Here is an 18,938-nt window from a genome sequence, read left to right as displayed (position 1 = left end):
TTCCGCACTGAAGCCATGAATTGCCGTTGCCTGAGACCAGTCTGAGGGGTTCCAGCTTCCTGGGAATCCGGAATGAACCCAGAGTCCAAGGTGCCACAGGTGCAGGATGGGGGAAGAGGTGGACAGGAAAGCCAGTACGTGGAGGGCGGGGTTCCCACGTCACAGGGGGACAGAGTCCACGGAGGCTGGACACCTGCTGCCCTCACTCTGAGCCTGGGGTGTCTGCAGGCCAGAGCTCAAGGGACAGATGAGCACAGTGCCTCCCAGGGGGAGGAGGGGCCCCGCCGTCCATGCCTCCATCTAAAGGGGAACCTGTGGGGGAGGAGGGGCCCCCGCTATGCACAGCTCCATCTAATGGGGGACAGGGAGACAGGCCAAGCGGCGGTTTGGGCCGAGGCAGTGGGGCACCAGCTGGAAGAGTCTACCTGAGCACCTGGAGGTCCCAGGCCTCACGGAGTCAGGAATTTGGGGACTGACCTCACTGGAGTACAACTTGGGATCGTGGGCTGCTGTCCTCACAAGTGTGTTGAAGTACAGAGAGGCACCCAAATGGAAAGGCGTGGAGATCCTCAGAGACCCCCTTGGACCCTCCTCCATGAGCTCACAAGGCCAGTCTGAGCCACACAGATTCTTTACCTCGACCCCCGTCGTGTGGTCAGTGACATTCCTTGTAATCAGACACCACAGATAAGAAACCCACAGCCCCCAGGCTCCATCCCCAACCAGCACAGGTCCCCCAGAACAGACCCCACGGATACCCAGTTTCTGATGCCCCAGACCCATTTATAGATCACTGCCACCCACCCAGAATCCCAACGTCCTCACAGCCCCCGCCCCAAATCCTGGTTTGGGGAAGCACACTTAAAGGGTGAGGGGACAGAAAGAGCCTGAAGCGATTCCGTGGGGGCAGGCTCAGGGCCACCCTGGGACTGGCTGTGCGCCCACCACGTGGGGGGCTGACTGCATCCCTCCTTCTGCTTTCATGTGTGAAAAACCGTAATTAACAGTCGATCAGAGGGCACAGAGGTGCATCATTAGTAAGTGAAGGAAAACCCATTCCCTTCTAAATCAAATTCGGGCTTGTATTTCCAAAGAAGTTTCACGAAATGCAAACCACCTCCTGTCATAGTGGATGGATGAATCTCGGGACTTCCACGAGCAGAGCCAGGGTGCACCCCAGAAGGTGCCGGACCCCTTGGAGCTCCAGGTGAGCAGAGCTGAGACGGATGGGGACAAGGGCACATGTGCTTTATTGCTTATGCTGCACATTCAAATGAATACAATAAACCCCTTTAAAAAGTAAGGCACGTGAGCAGCCTTCTGTGCAAGTTCCGTATTATTTAAAATTCCTATTGGCTAATCAAGTATTTCCACTCTAGAACTGGAGCTATCTAGAAAAGCACATGATGAGTTTTTTGCAAGCTGAGTACCTGTAACATTATTGTATCGTACCTCATGGCACAATTAAACAGCCTCAAATCAAATGTATGTATCTAAGTAACGATATAACTACTGTTACAATTGCAAAACATTAACCAGCTTATCCACATATGTACAGTTGGGTCCCCAAATGGTAATCATACAAAATTTAAAGGAGGAACAGTATCTAGCTCATCTGTGTACCATTTCATTACAGGTAAGAGATTTGGCATTTTCAGTCTTTTCTTCCGTAAGTCCCGTCAGTATCCGCAGGAGACGAGTGTCATACGATGCTGAAGACCATGGAAAGATACTGCTCATACGACACCTGAATCCAGCCGTCCTGGTCCGTGTCATAGCGTCTGAATATATCTGTCAACCTCTGAGGAAAAAACAGCAGGTGTTTAGATCTAATACTTATCAAACAGAAGGAACCAACTGTACTGGTAAAAGGGCATTCAGGAACCCAATTTCAGAAGCATTCACGTCTCTGCCCGCAGAGGGCCACGGGCGAGGTGCCCTCGACCACCCTCAAAAGCCAGGCCGGTCCACCCAGGAGATGCAGGACAGCAGCGCGTAGGCGGGTGGGCCGCCAGCCCAGCTCCACTACACACCGCGGCCCTGGGTCCTGGCGGAGCCCTCTGGCCCCAGAACCTGGCCTCCCAAGTCCCTGGTGGTGAGCCTGGGTCCTCCCTTCCCACTCGAAGGCTGTCCTCCAGGGGGGCCTCCCTGAAGGCTCCCCTCTGCTCTGGCCACTTGCCGCTCAGGACAAAGGGAAACCAGCCCCCACTGGGATCCTCCTCTAGAACCTGCCGCCCAACAGGGGAAGCCCAGCGCAGGGCCAGAAGGGCAGGATGACCTCGTGCCAGCCCAGGACGCTGGCTGAAGCCCAGCCGCCCTCCCCGCTCAGGGCCCGCCCGCCCACCTCCTGTCTGACCACACCCCCAGGGCGCCGCCTCAGTCTGTTCACAAGCCTGGCCGCCTGAGAGCAGGGACGGTTAGGTAAGTACCACTCCAAATGACAGATGCTGGGCAACCATGGCAGGCTCTGAAGAATCCTCCTGACAGAAGACAGTGCCCCAGGCTCATCGTGACCTTGGTGGTCGCCTGTCCACCTGCCCAGGGGCCGAGAGCAAGGCTGCAGCCTGGCCCGTGAGCCGTGTCCCCTGCACCTCAGTCTCTCCAGTTCCACCCCTCTCCTGTGCTGGGCAGGCTGACGGCCAACAGCATACGGGCTGACACAGGTGACAGTCCACACGGGCGTCAGCCAGGAGCTTCCTGTGTGTGAAACACTGGCGTGACACAAACCACAGAAACCACCAGCAGCAGTAACCTCCCACCGGGAGACCGATGGGCGATTTCCCTTTCTTTACACTTAACTGTCTTTTCCGAAGATTTCTACAAGTTTCCACGTTGCTTTGTAGAAAACAATTTTCAAAAAGCCTTTTTCTTTTTGGAAAGAGGCAGATGAAAAGAAAACGCTTTTGAGGGCTTTTGAGGATTTTTTACATGTGGCCTGCAGCTTAGCCTTTCCTTTTCGATTCCCCACCTCTGTCCAGCGTTTAGGCTCCTTCTCCAAGGCTGGGAGGGAGCAGGGCAGCAGCAGGCTTCCAGCATGGCCCAGAGGCAATGACCAGCTGCGGGCAGCCTCCCGGCTGGCCTGTGCTCCGCTCACAGACGAGCAGAGGCGCCACGTGAACTCCTCAGGGGACTCACATGCTGCTACTCTGGGGGCTGAATGCTGCCATGTGATGACCCTTTCTTAGGCAGAGATACAAGGATGAGGTGGTCACTTATGGGACGTAACCTCAGATGAAAATCCTAAGCCCACGACAATCCAGACGCAGATCCTAGTGAGAGACTTTCACGCTACACCTGTTCCTAACGTGTGCCGACAACATTGCAAACATGTAATCCTGCCTCACCAGACACCGAGAGGGAGAGACAGGGTAGGGTTAGGCTCTCCACTTTTCAGAGACGTGAGGCTTAAATGCTCTCCAAGTCACTGAGGGACTGGGACTGCTGGGCCCAGATTCCCCGGGAAAGAAATCGGGATAGCAGACCAGGCAGAGAAACTTCACTTACTGAACTATCACTTTAACAGGGAAAAAACCTGAGAGTGCTTTCCCAAATTCCAAATTATACTGATAACCTCATGCCTAGCACACCCCTCTGTGGATTCTAAAACCAACAAGATGTAACCTCGATTTGAATGTGAAGTGCAAGGGTATCTTTCGGAGATAGGTTCTACTGAAATACTTACGGAAAACACATTCGCTTCCCATAAATGGAATTGTGACAGAATTAAGAGGGAGGGTGTCACAGAGTCTTACGTAGACTTGGCCATGAGTTGATAACTGCTGAATCTAAATAATGGGCACATGGGTTCATTATACTGTTGTCTCTGCTTTTTTTTTTTTTTCTCTTGCGGTACGTGGGCCTCTTACCGCCGCGGCCTCTCCCGTTGCGGAGCACAGGCTCCGGACGCGCAGGCTCAGCGGCCATGGCTCACGGGCCCAGCCGTTCCGCGGCATGTGGGATCTTCCCGGACCGGGGCACGAACCCGTGTCCCCTGCATCGGCAGGTGGACTCCCAACCACTGCGCCACCAGGGAAGCCCTTTTTTTTTTTTTTGAGATTTGTCAAAAAAGAAAAAGTTTTGCAAGACATGAGGGTTTATACCAATTCACTGCATTTCTAAAGCTTAACTCTATGGGCCTTGGCTCCCCACCTAGAAACAGGAGCAGGGCCTGTGCGGGAATAGCCAGCGTGGGTGCGAGCGCTCGCGCCCTCCATCCTAGGAGGGGCTCCCCTGGGTGCTTTGTCCAGGCCTGCACTTACTTCTCTCCTGGGTAAGGCAGGGAGGCCGCAGGAGGATCCACAGAAGCACTGCAGGGAACCGCGAGGCGGTGGTCACTGTGATCGCCAGCCCTGCCAGACACTGTGTCTAACACCCGAACAGGCCACCTGCGCTCAGGGCACGGCTCCCAGCTTAGGAGCCAGCAGCGCACACGACAGCAGCTTACCCGATTCTCATAAGACACACCAAAATAGCAGGGTATGCATGCAAAGAGGCCATCGATCCCCTCCAGAAGGACAGCTCCCGGTGCTTCCAGGGCAGGAGGGGCCCTGCTGTCTGCACCTCCGTCTAACAGAACGACCAGCTACTCCTCCAAACAGCACGCTAACTTCTCTAAGTTCTGGAACCAGTTTCCGTGTCTGACTCCTGCTCGCCTGCTTCGCCGTCCCGTCCCTTCCCGCAGTCGGCGCCTGCGGGCCCCGCGCAGCCAGTACCTGCAAGACGATGCAGCCCTGGATGAAGTCGTCAAAGGCGATCTGCCCCCGTCCTTGTCTGTCGAACTTCCGAATGAGGGTGTCGTGAAACTGGTCAGAGAGCCGGTACCCTGGAGGAGAAGAGCAGAGTCAGTACCCACGCTCCCTCCCCAGACCCCAGCCTCTCCCTCCCCAGAGAACACGGCATGGGCCCCAGGGGGCGTGGGCCCCAGGGATCCCCGGCTGCAAGCGCACTGCAACACACTGAGAGCCTGGTGGCCACTGTGCAGTGCCGGTCCCTCTGAGGAGGGACTCACTCAGAGACCAGCAGCCTCTTCCTGGAGGGTCCGGAGTAACCCAGTCACCAGTTGCCGTGCCCCTCGCCTCGAGGGGTCTCCTGGACCCTGTGGACTCAGCCTCCTTAACAGCCCCTTATTGTTGAATTTTCCTACCGTATTAACTTAATGGTGAAGCTGTGAATAACTGGGCTGCCCTGGGTTACTCATTGCTGGAGGAGGCTTCGCACGCTAAGACCTCGTGCGGAGGTTGACTGACGGCCCCTCCCCCGCCTCAATCAGCTCACTGACGTCAGGACAGGAGGTCAGGACAGGAGGCCGTGAGGAGTAGGGCGGCCTCACACACACTGAAGCCCTCCAAGGGTCACCCAGGTGACTCCACCTTCAGCTTGCTGGGCGTCCTGGAAGGCCTCCAGCAAGGACGCCCTGGGGCGGCTCTAAGCCCTTCCCCTTCCTTCCCTCCTAACCTCACCACCTGTGTGACCGTGGTTTCCTTACTTATTCAGGAGACAAGATCCAGGTGCCAACATATTTTACTGGTTTTCAGTCTCGCTGGAATCTTTGCAAGGATATGTACACCTACTGTCTGAGTGAACGTCACAGTTAATTACCTGCACAAGCACTTCATCACTCTACTGAAAGAGTCACACATGCAAACACGTGCCAGTACTTTCCAGAGTGGTCAGCGCGCTCTATGCGTCCTGTGACTTAAATCCAGGGCCCCCTGCCCTGCAGCTGAGTAGAAGACAGGACCCCAACTTAGAAAAGAGCAACGGGCGGGTGCTGGATGGGCGCCCCCTCACGCCCGGTACCGGTGCCTGTGGCCCAGAGAGACAGAGGCCCAGCTGGTGAGGGTGAGCCTGGGACACGGTGACAGGGCAGTGCCCGCCCAAGCCATCGCTGTGCAATGGTTTCCTGCCCAGGCTGGGAAAGGACACACGAGATGGTGACAAAGACACAGCAGCAGGGAGAGCAGAGCTCCGGAATCAGACAGGGCTCCACTGGCCGCTGGGACTCTTGGGCCTCTGGGCCCGCTCCTCCCTCCAAAACCCAAGACGTGAACCCCCCTCAGCAGACCATTTTAGGGTCAGTGAGGCAGGTGGAAACCCTGCTGGCCCCTCACTGTGTGTCCCCCGGCCCCGCTGCTGCACTTCCAGGGCACAGATGCCCAATGGAGGGAACAAGCCCTTCTTTCCTGAGAACCAGCAACCTCCACTGGGCATCCAGCACCTGCTCTCAGCACCAGGAGAAAAGCCAGACGCCAGTCAGTAACCATGGCAAAGGACAGACCCGGATCAGGGCACCACCCGTGTCTACACGGAGCCAACAGCACCAAGAAAGGGGCGGAGGCTGCCGGAGACCTGATGGGGCCTAACTCAGCCGATCCGGCTGTAAACACACTGCTAACGCGGTCAGGGGAGCCAAAGGCTGGAGATCCAGGGATGAAGTGACAGGGTGCCGGCTCGGACTCCTCAGCATGAAAGGGGGGCAGAGCAAATGCAGCAGGAAGATGGAAAGTGGTTGAAAGCGAGCAAGGAGGAAGTGAAGGTTCACTACACTCTCGTGAAATAAATTCCTTATAAAAACCACACTGGCCTTGAGCTGCCAGGGGCTGGGTGCGGGACGGGGTCGTTTGCTGGGGATGGGGCTGTCAGCCCCCCCACACACACACACCAGCAGAGTATGAGGCCCAGGCCTTATGCACCTTCTTATTTCCAGGTCTCTGAGCCTGGCATGTAGCACATACTAGGAATTAGAGCCTAAATGATGAACGGGTGCGCTGCTCAGTCACAGCCCCGCCAGGGCAGCCTGAGACCCTGTGTGGCACTAGCAGAGATCAGAGGACACCTTAGGGCTTGGCCTCCCCCCGCACCCCCGACTCCCTCACGCATCTGCTGGGCTGCAGCACAGCCCCCAGCTGGGCTGACAGGCGCTTGTTCTCAGGAGGGAAACCAAAACAGGCGATTTCACTCCGGGGGCACATTTCCTAACAGTTACTGACAAGTAACCTGCGAAAGGATGGCAATGCTCCTTGTGTGGAAGAAAAGGCTCCAGAGAAGACCCTAGGAAACGGCGGACCCATCACAGGCAGGAACTTTTTGCAATAACTGAAGAAATGCTGCAACCGGATATTTACTTTTTCCAGGAAAAGCTGGAAGTCAGGAAGGATCTCGGCTGTGCCCAGCTCGACGGGGCCTGTCGGCTCGTGACCTTGAGGGACCACCGCGGACCTACCACGGCCACAAACGCCCCAGGTCTGACCGGGGCTTGTCAACCTCAGCGTTTCCAACGTGAGCTCCCAGGACGCGAGGGTCACCGGCACTAAGTCAAAAGAGGGCTCCGGGGCCTGACGAGGTTAGAAACACTGTGTTCGGGGACACCTGAGGTCACCAGTCTGGAAGCTAAGTCACAGGTTCCAGCCGGCCAGGCCTCCGGCTCCCTCCTGCCCAGGACTGCTCTGCGGGGGCCACCTCCCTCCCAGCCCCCCACCTGAGGCACAGCAAGGTCAGCTGCGTGCCAAGTTTCAATTCAGAGAACCTGAGGTCAATGTCCTGCCCAAAGCCTGACCCACGCGTGGCAGGCTCACAACACAAACTTCCTGTGGGGTCCCAGAGCCTCTAAAGCAACAAAGAGAAACCGAGAGGACAGCCATAAAGCGCACGCCCAGAGAAAGAGAGGGGAGGGCAGAAGCACCTTAACAGCCACAAGAACAAAAATGTACTTCATATTATTAAACGCTGAACCAGTCGGAATAAAGCACATTGTAATCTACCAGAAGGGCCCTGCGAACAGAGGGCCCAGTGAATGTCAAACAAGCCAGAATGCTGGTGTAACGACCACAGTCCTCCCTCCATAAATGACAAACCCCAAGTTCCCCTCAGGCCCACGTGGGCGCTGGACCAGAAGGCCCGCTGGCGTGCTCTGGAAGGCACCACGTGAACACTGCTCACAGCACGGCACACACTCAGGCTGGCACGCGTGTGGCACGCGTGCTGACATGCACTTGAGAATGGGAGCTTCCACACTCAGGCCTACGCTCCGCGCAACTCACGGGCTCGTCCCCTGTGGGCATTGTACCTTCTTTCTGTGTATTTTCACGTCAGGAAATATAAATAGCCCTACACTGTTTTCTTCTGACTCGTTCACTTTAAATTGTTTCAGAAGCCACATTCTCAATGTGCCTGTGACATCACTCCACTTCACAAAGGACAAACTACTGCATAGCCCTTATCTCATTTTGGATGGAAGCCGCATAGGAGCCTCCAAGTCAAGTATCAGCCTTCACGATGTAAGTAACAGGAAGATAGAAAACCGTGTGACGTAAACAAAGATTTCACAGACTGCTTTCAAAATCAGTGAGCTAAACGAAGTAACAAGATAAACTTTATGGCCCTGGCTCCAAAATGAAAGAGCTACGCAGTCAAGACAAGTGTTTTACCAAAACCTGAGAGGGCTTGCTTGAGCTCGTTCTTGTCGATCATGCCCGAGTTGTCCCTGTCGTAGGTGCGGAAGACGTTCTGCCAGTCCGTGATGTACTTCCAGACGCCGGTGAACTCGCTGAAGTTCACGCCGGCCTTGTTCTCTCTGTCAAACATGGCTGAGACGGAAGGGCGTGAATCAGCAAGAACCTAGAGCAGAGGCGCGCCCACACCCCCGGCGGGCCTGGCTTCTCCGGGACCCAGCCTGGTGTTCGGCCAGCGGGTCCCCAGGTGCTGGCGGTGACCCAGCCACAGCCCTAAATCGTGCTAGGTGGGCACGAGGCGTGCGAGCCAAACACCCTGGTGGAGCCACAATAAACGCTTTACACTGAAGGAGGTTCCTCAAAAGCATGACGGCGGCAGGGCGCACCCGCGCTCAGGAAGGAACTGGAGCCGCAGTGCAGAGCCGTCGAGGGGCCCACCCCTACCCTCCCAGCTCCGGGTCCCATTCCTGGAGCCTCCCCCTGTCCCCCAGCGGACCCGAGTCCCGAGTGGGGGCTCAGAAGAGTCCTCGGGCGAGGGAGGCCTCTACTCGGATGAGAACAGGACTATTGGCCTTAGATTATTTTAGTAAGGCCTGCCTTTCACTGAGAAAACAATCAGCCCGACTCCAGGTCCAAGTAAGAACGAGCTTCTAACTACACTTACATACAACTGCAGGCACAACGGATAAAAACTCAGTGTGAAACACTGCTACAGAGAAAGTAATACACCGCTTGGCCCCTTTTCAGGCCATCTGAGTGTTCTGGGTTTGGTCACAAGCACATTCCACTTCAGAGACATTTCACATGAGAACTCGCACGCGTCCTCTAGTCAACAGGCATGCAAGACGTGACTGCGTGTGAAACGTAAGTATGTGAGATCATTAGACTGAGAAAGGAAGGACGGGTTGGACAGTCAACTCAAAGTCAAGACTCAGTGAAGGGCGAGGGCGGGTGGCAGTTCCGGAAGAGAAATCAGCTCAGAAGCACAGGCAGGATGGTGTTGCCCCTACTTACATATGATTGACCGGACAGTCACTGGATTAAACGGAGTCCAGGTGCCTGAAACAAAGAGCAGAAATTAAGAAAGAGAAGAAACTCTGAATCCCCAGTTGTAACCCCAGAAGCCAGAGAAAATAAGTAATTAGCTTTCAACATGAAGACCCTAGAGCCACGGTTCGTTCTCCGCAGGGGACGCCACCCCCAGGACAATGGGTCTGTCAGGTCCTATCCACACTGCCCGGGGAATCGCTCAGGTCCAGCCAGACATTCAAAGCTGCTCAGGAAGACCTGCACCTGGAAGCTCACTCTTGTTCACTTTATAACCAAGAGATGCTATTTTAATACTCACTGAACTTCCCAGGGCCACAGCACCAAGTAAGCTGAGAAGATGGCACTAAGCTGTGCTAAGAATGTCACCAGCTACCACTTCAGAAAGTCCCACCCCAAGGGCACCACCGCTCCCAGGACCGGGGCAGCTGCACAGGTCGTGCAGCGACCCTGCTGGAAAGCACACCGTGAAACCATGCTTTACATTTTTCTCCTAAAATGACAGTCTGGGCAGCATACTATTTTCTCTGAAACTGTGAAAAGGCAGGACACACTGTTCCACAATTCACTGCAGAGCAGTAAAGGGGATGTTACCGAATATCTATCATAAAGGAGCCTGCTGACACCGATGGATTTGACGATTGAGAACCATTTACCCACTGTGATGATGGACTGCTCACCAGGTACCCTTATGCCCAAGGATCTGTTTTCAGAGTGATTTGCACCTTTACCAATTTTTACACTCACTAAAAACAACGTAAAAACATTTTTATGGGGCGGGAGAGCAGCGTCTCTCCCCATCCCCCCATTCTTCCCTCTCTACAGACGGTTTCAGCTCTGGGTGGCAGAGTCCCATCCCCTGGCCACACACGAGGCAGCACCCTTCCTGCCTGGCCGCGACCACTGGGCTCCGAGCACGTCCCCGACCTGGCCCACACGCGCTTCTCCCGACGCCCAGCATGGCCCCCCAAACACACGCACACCTTCACCTCAACCCCTGCCTCTCCTTACGCCTCCGTTTATACAAGGCTTCCTCAGAGGAGCCCTCCTGAGCGCCCCGCACCCAGGCCCCTCGGTCACTGCATCTGCTCCAGCGGCGCCCTGAGCCTGGCCCGCAGCGGGGACCCCTGGGCACTGGTGCGCATCTCTGCAGACTTTACAGGCGTTTGGGGGAGGGCAGGCAGGAGGATGTATATAAAGGTACCAGAGAAGGTCAGCATCGTTGGAAACCAGTGTACAAAGAAACTGTGCTACAGAGAAGCCAAGAGAGAGAGGGGGACTCCATGTGCACAGAAGGGTGTCGCTTCTTCACCGTTCCTGACTTTCTAGCTGCCCTAGCTGGTGTTTCCACAGGAGATAACCCACCAGGACCAGGAGCCCGAGAAACCAAACGCAGCCGCTGGACTCCTTCCCGCCTTGCCTCCGCCTCGGACGCAGGCTGTGACCTGACAGCCCTCAATGATCGCCCCGCTGAGCGGCCTGCGCCCACTGCCCATCCCGGCTGTGAGCGGGGCTGCGCCCCTGGCCACGCAGGCCACGGCCGAACGCGTTTTCCACAGAAGTGACACGAGTAAGATAGTCAGATGATGATGCAAACACAGGCACTTTTCGCGGTGAGGGCCAGGCAGAGGGAGGTGTGGACCAGAGGAACCGGCAGCCGAGCTGAAGGGCCGTGAGGCTCAGCAGAGTGGCAGGTCACCCCTGGCTGAGTCAGGGGTGGAGAGGAGACCCGCAGGCTGTCCAGCTTGGGAGGTGGAGGCAGGCTCCTGGTGCCTCCCCTGGCCCGCCCTTGTTACCCAAACGGGGCCTGACTCTCCAGGGAAACCAAGGGATAATCACAATAGCCAACAGTTAATTGACTGTTTAGCTCATGCCAAGCCCTGTGGCCTGGTTCTCAGACTAAACATCAAAGCTTCACAGCCCCTAGTGAGGGCAACATTTAGTATTCCAGTTATACTAAGTGTTAAACACACTGGAGCGTCGGCCTGAAAATCTGCAGTTTTCTGTAAGAAAATGCACTGCAATGTGGACAAGCACGTCTAACAGAGCCTGCTGGACATACAGGGTACACCGAGCAGCGCGATTCCCTTCAGTGCCAGTGACCCTCACCCGGATTTTCCAGGCCAGCCCCAACTGCAAACACTCCCAGTAAACAACATGTCTAGGAATGTCACAACCAGCAGCTTGCAAAAGATTTCCTGTCAGACTTTTACTTAGAAGTACAATATACGGTCCCTGTTCCTGTAAGTCTTGCCTCAATTTCATCTGAAAAGACCAAAGAAAACAGAAACATACACAGTATTTTCCATGTAAACTGAGTACACATAACTTTTTTCACCCATAATTTGGGTACGAGTGCGTCGCAGCTCTGTTGAGGGGTGGGTCAACATCAGGACACTTAGCATTTTCCCCTGTAACCGTCAAGCACACAGATGATTTAAAGAATTTATATCTGATCCCTTCTCAAAGGAGAAAAAACCCCACTCTGCTCTGTGATAGTATATTCTGTTTTTTTGCTCTCCAGAGAGTTTTGTTTCTTGAAATTGCAACCTGTTACCACAAACTTGGACTTCAGTGAGAGATAACGGGCTAAGTCGTCATGGCATCCAGCAAACGCACACTGAAATACCTGTTCATCTGGAATCTTTGGGGGAAAAAACCAGACTTTTTTTTACAGCACCACTGGCGATCTCCTTCCACTTTACTGCATCAGATCTGGGACTCCCAGCCCTTCTGGGAATTTCTTCCCGCAAGCGGAGCCAAGTAGGAAGGGGTGAGAGCAGTTCTACGGGCTCGCATGGAATCGGCCAGGACACTGGTGCCTCTTCAGGGTCACGAACTCTGTATCCCACCAGTCTCCCTCAACTACGGCCTCAAAGAGCCACGACTGGAAATACGGCCTTTCAAAAGGCCATCTGAACACCATCGATAGCCATAACAACACCTACAGCCTTCGAGCTGATAAACGCCACTTCTAGAAACTTGTTCTATGAAATCACTACAGTATCTACATCGAAGAAAATCAGAAACAACCTAAGTGTCTCACAGTGAAACTCTGTACACTCAGTTCTGATAGATGAGTGATGTCTCCGGTTCTGTACCAGGCGATGTGGGACCTGGTGGACATGGGCTGGGCCCGAGGCGGAGGGGCTAAGCCTCCAGTTGTCCCAGAGTGTGATCTGCCCAAGGCCAAGGTCGTGGAATAAAGTCAACCCTGTCTTCCTCTGCTTCCACCTGAAACACTGCTGCACAGGTTTCTGGGACGAGCAGATACAACAGGCTGTGTTGGGGGCCTCCAAGACCACCCCCAGGCTTGATGACTCGCTAGGACTCACAAAACTCAGTCAGTTTATTACAGCAAGAGACATAGAGTAAAATCAGCAGAGGGAAAAGGCACGGGGAAAAATCTGGGGGGACCAGGCACCCGCTTCCCGGAGAGTGCACAGGACGCCCCTAATCCTCCACCGAAAGCTGAGACCACACCTCGCACGTGTTGTCAACCAGGGAAGCTCCAGGCAGCGAGGGAGCACGTGCCCGCCGCAGCTGCAGTGCAAGCATGAGCCGCCCAGGCAGAGGGGCAGCAAGTTCCAGGAGGCGGCCAGCAGCCACGCAGGCAGGCCCTCCTCGGGGACGTGCAGGCTCTGAGCACAGCAGGTGCAGGGTGAAGAAGGTAAAGGCCAGACCCTCCGCTGCCTCATAGGCTGGGCCTATGACGGAGTGACACTGAGGTGACCTGATGGGCAGTCAGCAGGGAACTGTCGGCTTATGTGGTCTGATCTCTCTCACTGCTAGTCAATATGGGATCCCCAGAAGAGATGAAATCTATTTTGCTAAAAATACCTCTAAAAGAATATATGACTTATTACTATTTAAAGTCCAGCTGAAAAACGCCTCCTCAAAATACATCAATATGTTATGTCAACGTAAACCTACAAAAGCACAAAAAAAGAGGCTTGAGCAAAATTAATTTCCTGTAATTCCAAGGAACAATGCTGAAGTAAAGATTAAAAAAAAAAAGCACCTAACTGAAGACAGTTTGCGACATGTCATTTCAAATGGCAGGCAAGACAGTCCTGTCTCTATTCACACCTCTTAACCGAGCAGTCATTCTCAGACGCGCTCCGGGGAGACAAGCTGCATAAAGGACTCAGTGTACAGGACCCACGAGTACTTCTTCAGGGCGGTTTCAGCTGGATTTTAACAGAGCGCGTCAGAGGCACAGATCTCACTGCAGAGAGAAACCATGCTACTTTGAACCTCCAGTTTTTCCACCAGTAACAAGCTAATTAAACTGATTTCCTGAAATAGCTTAATATTCTAGTCCTAATATGAAAAAAGAAGCCCAATCCTGGGGGAGAAATCAAAAGTCAAAAATAACTCCAATCGTATCAGCTATGGGAATTCGAGGACAGTGAAGAAAACTGACTTGTGTCCATCCTTGGTGACAGAGGTGACACGACACGACTGCAAACAAGAGGCCAGCTCGACCAGCTTCCTCCAAAAGCTGATGCCCGGTAGCCAGAGACTGCTGCAAAACGACTCCAGAGGAGCCAGGAGGAGGAAAAGGGCAGCATCCAGGAAAGGAAGGTGCCGCGGGTGCCTCGAGGAAAGGCAGGTGTCCTGGGTGGGAGGAGCAGAGCCCGGCAAGCGGTGGGAGCCACGGGGCACCTGTGCGTCCGGGGGCGCCAACGGGAAGACACAGGTGGGACAGCACAGGGGTGGGGCGAGCGCCTAGCGGTGCAGGCGCACACCTGGATTCTGGTCCCGCTCTCAGCCTGAGGGCTCACCGCGCGCTCTGAGGCTGTGGAAGGACGAGAGATCTGTACCCATTCATAACCTGCCTTCCTGCAGAAAGGGCCGAAGGGAACGTACAAGATATTCACGGCACAGCAAGAGAAAGCAGACTCTGGTCATGCTGGATGGGAGGAGAAAAGCATACGAAAGTTAGGGGTCTCAGACTATCAGTAAAATTCACCTCTTCAAATTCTAAGCTCATGGGACTGGCGAGCCAGAAATTTAATTTAAAATTTTTAGCAGCTAATTTGAAGAGAAAATGTGACTGGTTACAAGATTCAGGTTAAGACAGACAAGACAAGACAGAACAGCCATCACAGTTGCTCCACACAAGAGGCACCACACCCCCAGGGAGGAGTGAGGCGGCCACGTGGGGGGAAGGGGGGCTGCCACGCCCGTCCCGCTCAGGGCTAGGCTACTACCCGCTTCACGGGGCAAGTTCTTACATCGCCCCAACAGAAGCTGAGGGAATCCCTCAGGGCAAATCAAGAAAAGTGACTCTACAGGGCCGCTGTGAGACGGTCCTGATACACACTTTTCGGTGGGCTTAAACCAGGTACCGATTTCAAAGCATCTTAGGAATGGAGGGCTGAACATCCTGTGGGCAATTCTGTTAAAATTCTCTCTCCAGGGCTTCCCTGGTGGCGCAGTGGTTGGGAGTCCGCCTGCCGGTGCAGGGGACACGGGTTCGTGCCCCGGTCCGGGAGGATCCCACATGCCGCGGAGCGGCTGGGCCCGTGAGCCATGGCCGCGGAGCCTGCGTGTCTGGAGACTGTGCTCCGCGATGGGAGAGGCCACAGCAGTGAGAGGCCCGCGTACCGCAAAAAAAAAAAAAAAAATTCTCTCTCCAGCAGGCTCCTGATTCAAGGGCACAGAACCATCTGCTTTAACAACCAGCTCAACTGGAAGCAGTACTGACTCCCCCTAGGGAAAATATTACCTGTGTTCACCTGTAAATACCAATCCACCAGCAGTAACAAAGGGAACATCCGTGGTGTGCGCCACGCGCAGGGCTGTGAGGCAGCGTCCGCCTGCCACACCACCAGCTGCTCCCACTAGGCAAGGTGAGCCTTTCAACACCTTCATTACCTCTTAAAGTCAACCCCCTTCTGGCTTAAATGCCACACCTCTGGACGGCACCACAAACGTAAGAATCAGAAAAGACAGTGGCATCTGAGGGCTTAAAAAAGGGCCACACAGCCAGGTATTTATGGAATCGAGGTCTTCAGTAGTACCTCCACGGATCAATCATGCTGAAGCCAGCAACAAGGCGACTCCACGGGGAGCTCCCAGCACCAGCGCCAAGAGCTGTAACCCCCTCTAACCCATGTCTGAATGACTAGCATCCCCCACTGAGAAGCCCACCTCCCCGCGATCCGGCTGTCAGAGCCTCCAGTATCCTTAGTCGCTTCCCTATCGGCGTCTCTGGGGTCTTGATGCCCCTCTCCAGAGGAGTCACAAGACGCAGTCACCTGTGAAATTCAACAGCCCTCGACAAACCTGAAGGATGTCTGCCCTACAAAGCCGGGCTCCCTGCGCTCCTGAAGCCGACACCCCAGCCTCCATTTCTCAGGCTTTCCCCGTGTCCATGCAGTTGCCCCACCCGCTCGGCAAGGACTCAGAGCGGCACCGACACAACCACCAGGAAACCACCCGACAAAACAAGCCAGAAGCTCCTCCACCACGGGCCAGAGATGATAACTAAGTCTTGGTGATTCGGGAAATAACTTAAGAAGAAAGTGATTCACTACGGGTGGTCAGCCTTGCGGTTTACAAGTCCAGACGGCCAGGTGCCACTCACCATTGGATAGCGCTTGTTGGAGCTCGTTGTCCGATATCACACCGCTCCTGTCTTTGTCAACCCTACAAAATTAAGGTCAGTTAAGCTAGCGATTCAAAGCGCAGGAAAAGCAAACGAGGGCAAAAGCAAAGGTTTGACTCTGCAGTCAACCCTAAATTAACTCTGGCCCTTCCTTCCCTGGGCCCTTCCCTTCGGCTGCTGGACCTCTCAGTCCCATGACCCGCTGGGGAAAAAGGAAGCGCGCCTCCTTCGCGGTCCAGGCACGCTCCCTGCCGAAACCCAAGCTGCTTCTCCACTTTCTCAGGTCTCCCTCCCTCGGCCTGGCTGAATTCCACCTGCACCAGGTTTTCTCCTTTTCACAAGCAGGAAAAGATTCTCTCAGATAACTAAATCGTTCCCTAATCATGAGTCACTCCACTTTGGGTCATTCGTTCGCTGGAAGGACGACCAGGGACGGAAGGCACTGCGGTGATGGTCACCTGCCCAACAGCCGCGGCCCGGCTTCTTTCCCGGTTGCTGGCATTTCAGCAGCCGGGGAAGAGTCTGCGTTTCTGCTCCCCTAAACAAGCATCCCTGGGAGACCCTCCGCCCCGGAGCAACTCCGGGCACCGGCTGTGAGGGGAGAGGGATGGAAGCCGAGCCCCAGGGCGAGCGGGCTGCGACCCCCGGCTGGCTGCTCTGCACCTTGGGAGGGGCCTGGGGACTGCGGGAGACAAGGCGGGGGGCGGAGAGAAGGCCAAGGGTGGGGGGGGGACGGAGCAGGGGCCGGCGTGGGAGAGGCCGAGGGGATCTAGGAAGGGGGCCGGACTGGACGCCAAGGATGGAGAGTGGGGGGACGGAGCAAGGGACAGGGGCCTGGGGGCACCAGGAAGGAGGCCGGACTGGAGACCGGGGTCACGGGGCGGGGGAAGGCCCGGGGCTGAGACCAAGAAGAACGCAGTGGAGGCCCGCAAGCGCTTGCGCGGCCGGCCGCACCTCTGGAAGACGTTCCACAGGAAGCTCTGGTCCGGCAGCGCGGCGCCCGCGGAAGGGCCAGCCCCGGGGCCCGGGCGGTACGGGTAGGCGGCCATGGGCCGAGGCGCGACTGGGCTGAAGCGCTCCTGGAACACGGACGGCTCCGGGCGGCTCCACTTCCGCCTACGCCTAGACCGGGGCGGGGGCCCGGAACACGCCACTTCCGGGGCGGTCACGAGAGCGAGCGCAGCCAATCCAGTCGCGGCCCTGTTGCCAGGCGACGCCCGTGCATCCGGCCAGCGTGTCTGGGTCCCGTGGGCATCGCGCAGCAGGTGGCCTAGGCCAGGGTACCCCTAGGGTCGCGGACGCGCGTTGGGAGCCGCTCCCTGCAGCGCAGAGTGGACCTGAAGGGCGGAGGCGGTTCCCTCGAGCATGGTCCATTCTTGCACCAAGAAGGTCGTGGAAGGACTGTGATGGAGGGGAAGAACGCGCCCGACATTCTTGTTTTTCTGGACTTATCGCCCGCCCCCGCTCGCGCATCTCAGCGTCCCTGCGCCCCGCTTCCCAGGAGCACATGAAGCCCCCCCTCCGACATCTGACAGCGCCCGCCGCTTCCCGGCTCGGCCTGCAGGTGCGTGGCCAAGCCCAAATAGCCCCTGCTGGCCATGGTGGGCGGCTAGCGTGTCCCTCTCGGCCAGTTGACGCCACCGCCTCTGTCTGGACACCGACTGAGCCGCAGCGCACCCCGCGCAGGGAAGCCCAGCTTCATTCAGGGCGCTCCCGCCGCCTTCCAGCCTCTCAGGATTTTGAGCTCCTGATCCAATCATACGGACTCGTTTCATCCTCCTCCCCTACTTGGTTTGTGGAAGGGCCGAGCACCAAGGAAGCGCCTGACATTTCCTTCCTTGGACACGAATCCATTATTCAGCGCTTTGGCTCTGTATCTGACCTGCTGTTATTCTCCAGTTGTATTGTCCTCAGTCCCTTTTCTCTTCTAACCACCAAAGCATATGCTGGAGAGTTCTTTAAAACTCTTCAAAGAGATTAAGATACTCTGACTTGACACACAGATTATTATTCTACAAACCTCAACAATGTGGCTTTTTTCATGACTTAATGAATTCAAGTGTTTTCTAGTTTTATCCTCATAAAGCATTCACATCACTCGTTGACTAATCCTTTCTACAGTTTTCCACAGCTTTTTGATCTCTAGTTTCTGAAACCCATTTTTTCCTATCTCCCATCTCTGCCTCTTTTTTTGTTCTCTAGAAAGCTACAAAATTAGTAACTATGATTTTGCAACCCAATTTATAAGTTTTCCAGTACAGAGTGTACAGGGAAACTTCAGCAAGAAACTTCTCAGCGACTCCAGCTGGCCTCGGCTTCCCTCTCCTGACAGTGTCACGGGTTCCACCAACCCTTGATGGAGTCCAGCCTCGATTGCCGCAGCCAACACCATCTGTGGGGCCCAGGAGTGCTCCGTTCTGCTTTCCGTTTAGTTCCAGGGGTAGGAAATGATTCATTCAAGGGAAGAAGCATTTACTGAATCTACCCTAGTGTTTAAATATTACTATGTGTAATCCTCACACCAGCACCTCGTGGCAAGGTATCAAGGTCCACATTTTACTGATGAGAAAACTATGCTGGTCTAAGGTCAAAGAGGCAAGAAGAGATTGTAGCCCAGGTCTGTCTGTACTTTTCCTGCATCATCTCACCGGTGGCAAGGCTGACTCTTAAAAGGGAGATTAATTTAGGAAACGAAGATTGAAACAAAAAAAAAAATCATCCCCCCTAATGTATACCCCTATATATGTACAAATGAGTCTAGGATTCATCAGAGACTGGCCTGGTGCTTTCGCAACTAGGCAGCCTCAGTCACCTCAGCCCTGATG

At 55.1% G+C, this 18,938-nt stretch overlaps 1 protein-coding gene across 4 annotated transcripts; it reads right to left on the bottom strand.

Annotated features, from left to right (window-relative positions):
- Positions 1-1,231: 1,231 nt before the first annotated feature.
- On the bottom strand, positions 1,232-17,243 carry PDCD6 (programmed cell death 6). 4 transcript variants are annotated; one of them, XM_067730286.1, is made up of 6 exons: positions 17,068-17,241; positions 16,093-16,154; positions 9,465-9,509; positions 8,433-8,585; positions 4,713-4,822; positions 1,232-1,801 (listed from the first exon to the last, which is right to left on the bottom strand). In XM_067730286.1, exons 1-6 carry the CDS (start codon positions 17,160-17,162, stop codon positions 1,703-1,705), a joined length of 564 nt encoding a protein of 187 aa, XP_067586387.1. In that variant the 5' UTR covers positions 17,163-17,241; the 3' UTR covers positions 1,232-1,702. The 4 variants fall into 4 exon arrangements, with proteins under 4 accessions (XP_067586387.1, XP_067586386.1, XP_067586389.1 ...); XM_067730285.1 differs by having other exon boundaries at positions 8,427-8,585; positions 17,068-17,240; XM_067730288.1 differs by lacking the exon at positions 8,433-8,585 and having other exon boundaries at positions 17,068-17,243.
- Positions 17,244-18,938: the final 1,695 nt, after the last annotated feature.

This window comes from Pseudorca crassidens, chromosome 3 (genome assembly GCF_039906515.1).
Source record: "Pseudorca crassidens isolate mPseCra1 chromosome 3, mPseCra1.hap1, whole genome shotgun sequence".
Classification (NCBI taxonomy): Eukaryota; Metazoa; Chordata; class Mammalia; order Artiodactyla; family Delphinidae; genus Pseudorca; species Pseudorca crassidens.
This window is presented reverse-complemented; position numbering and strand designations above follow the sequence as displayed.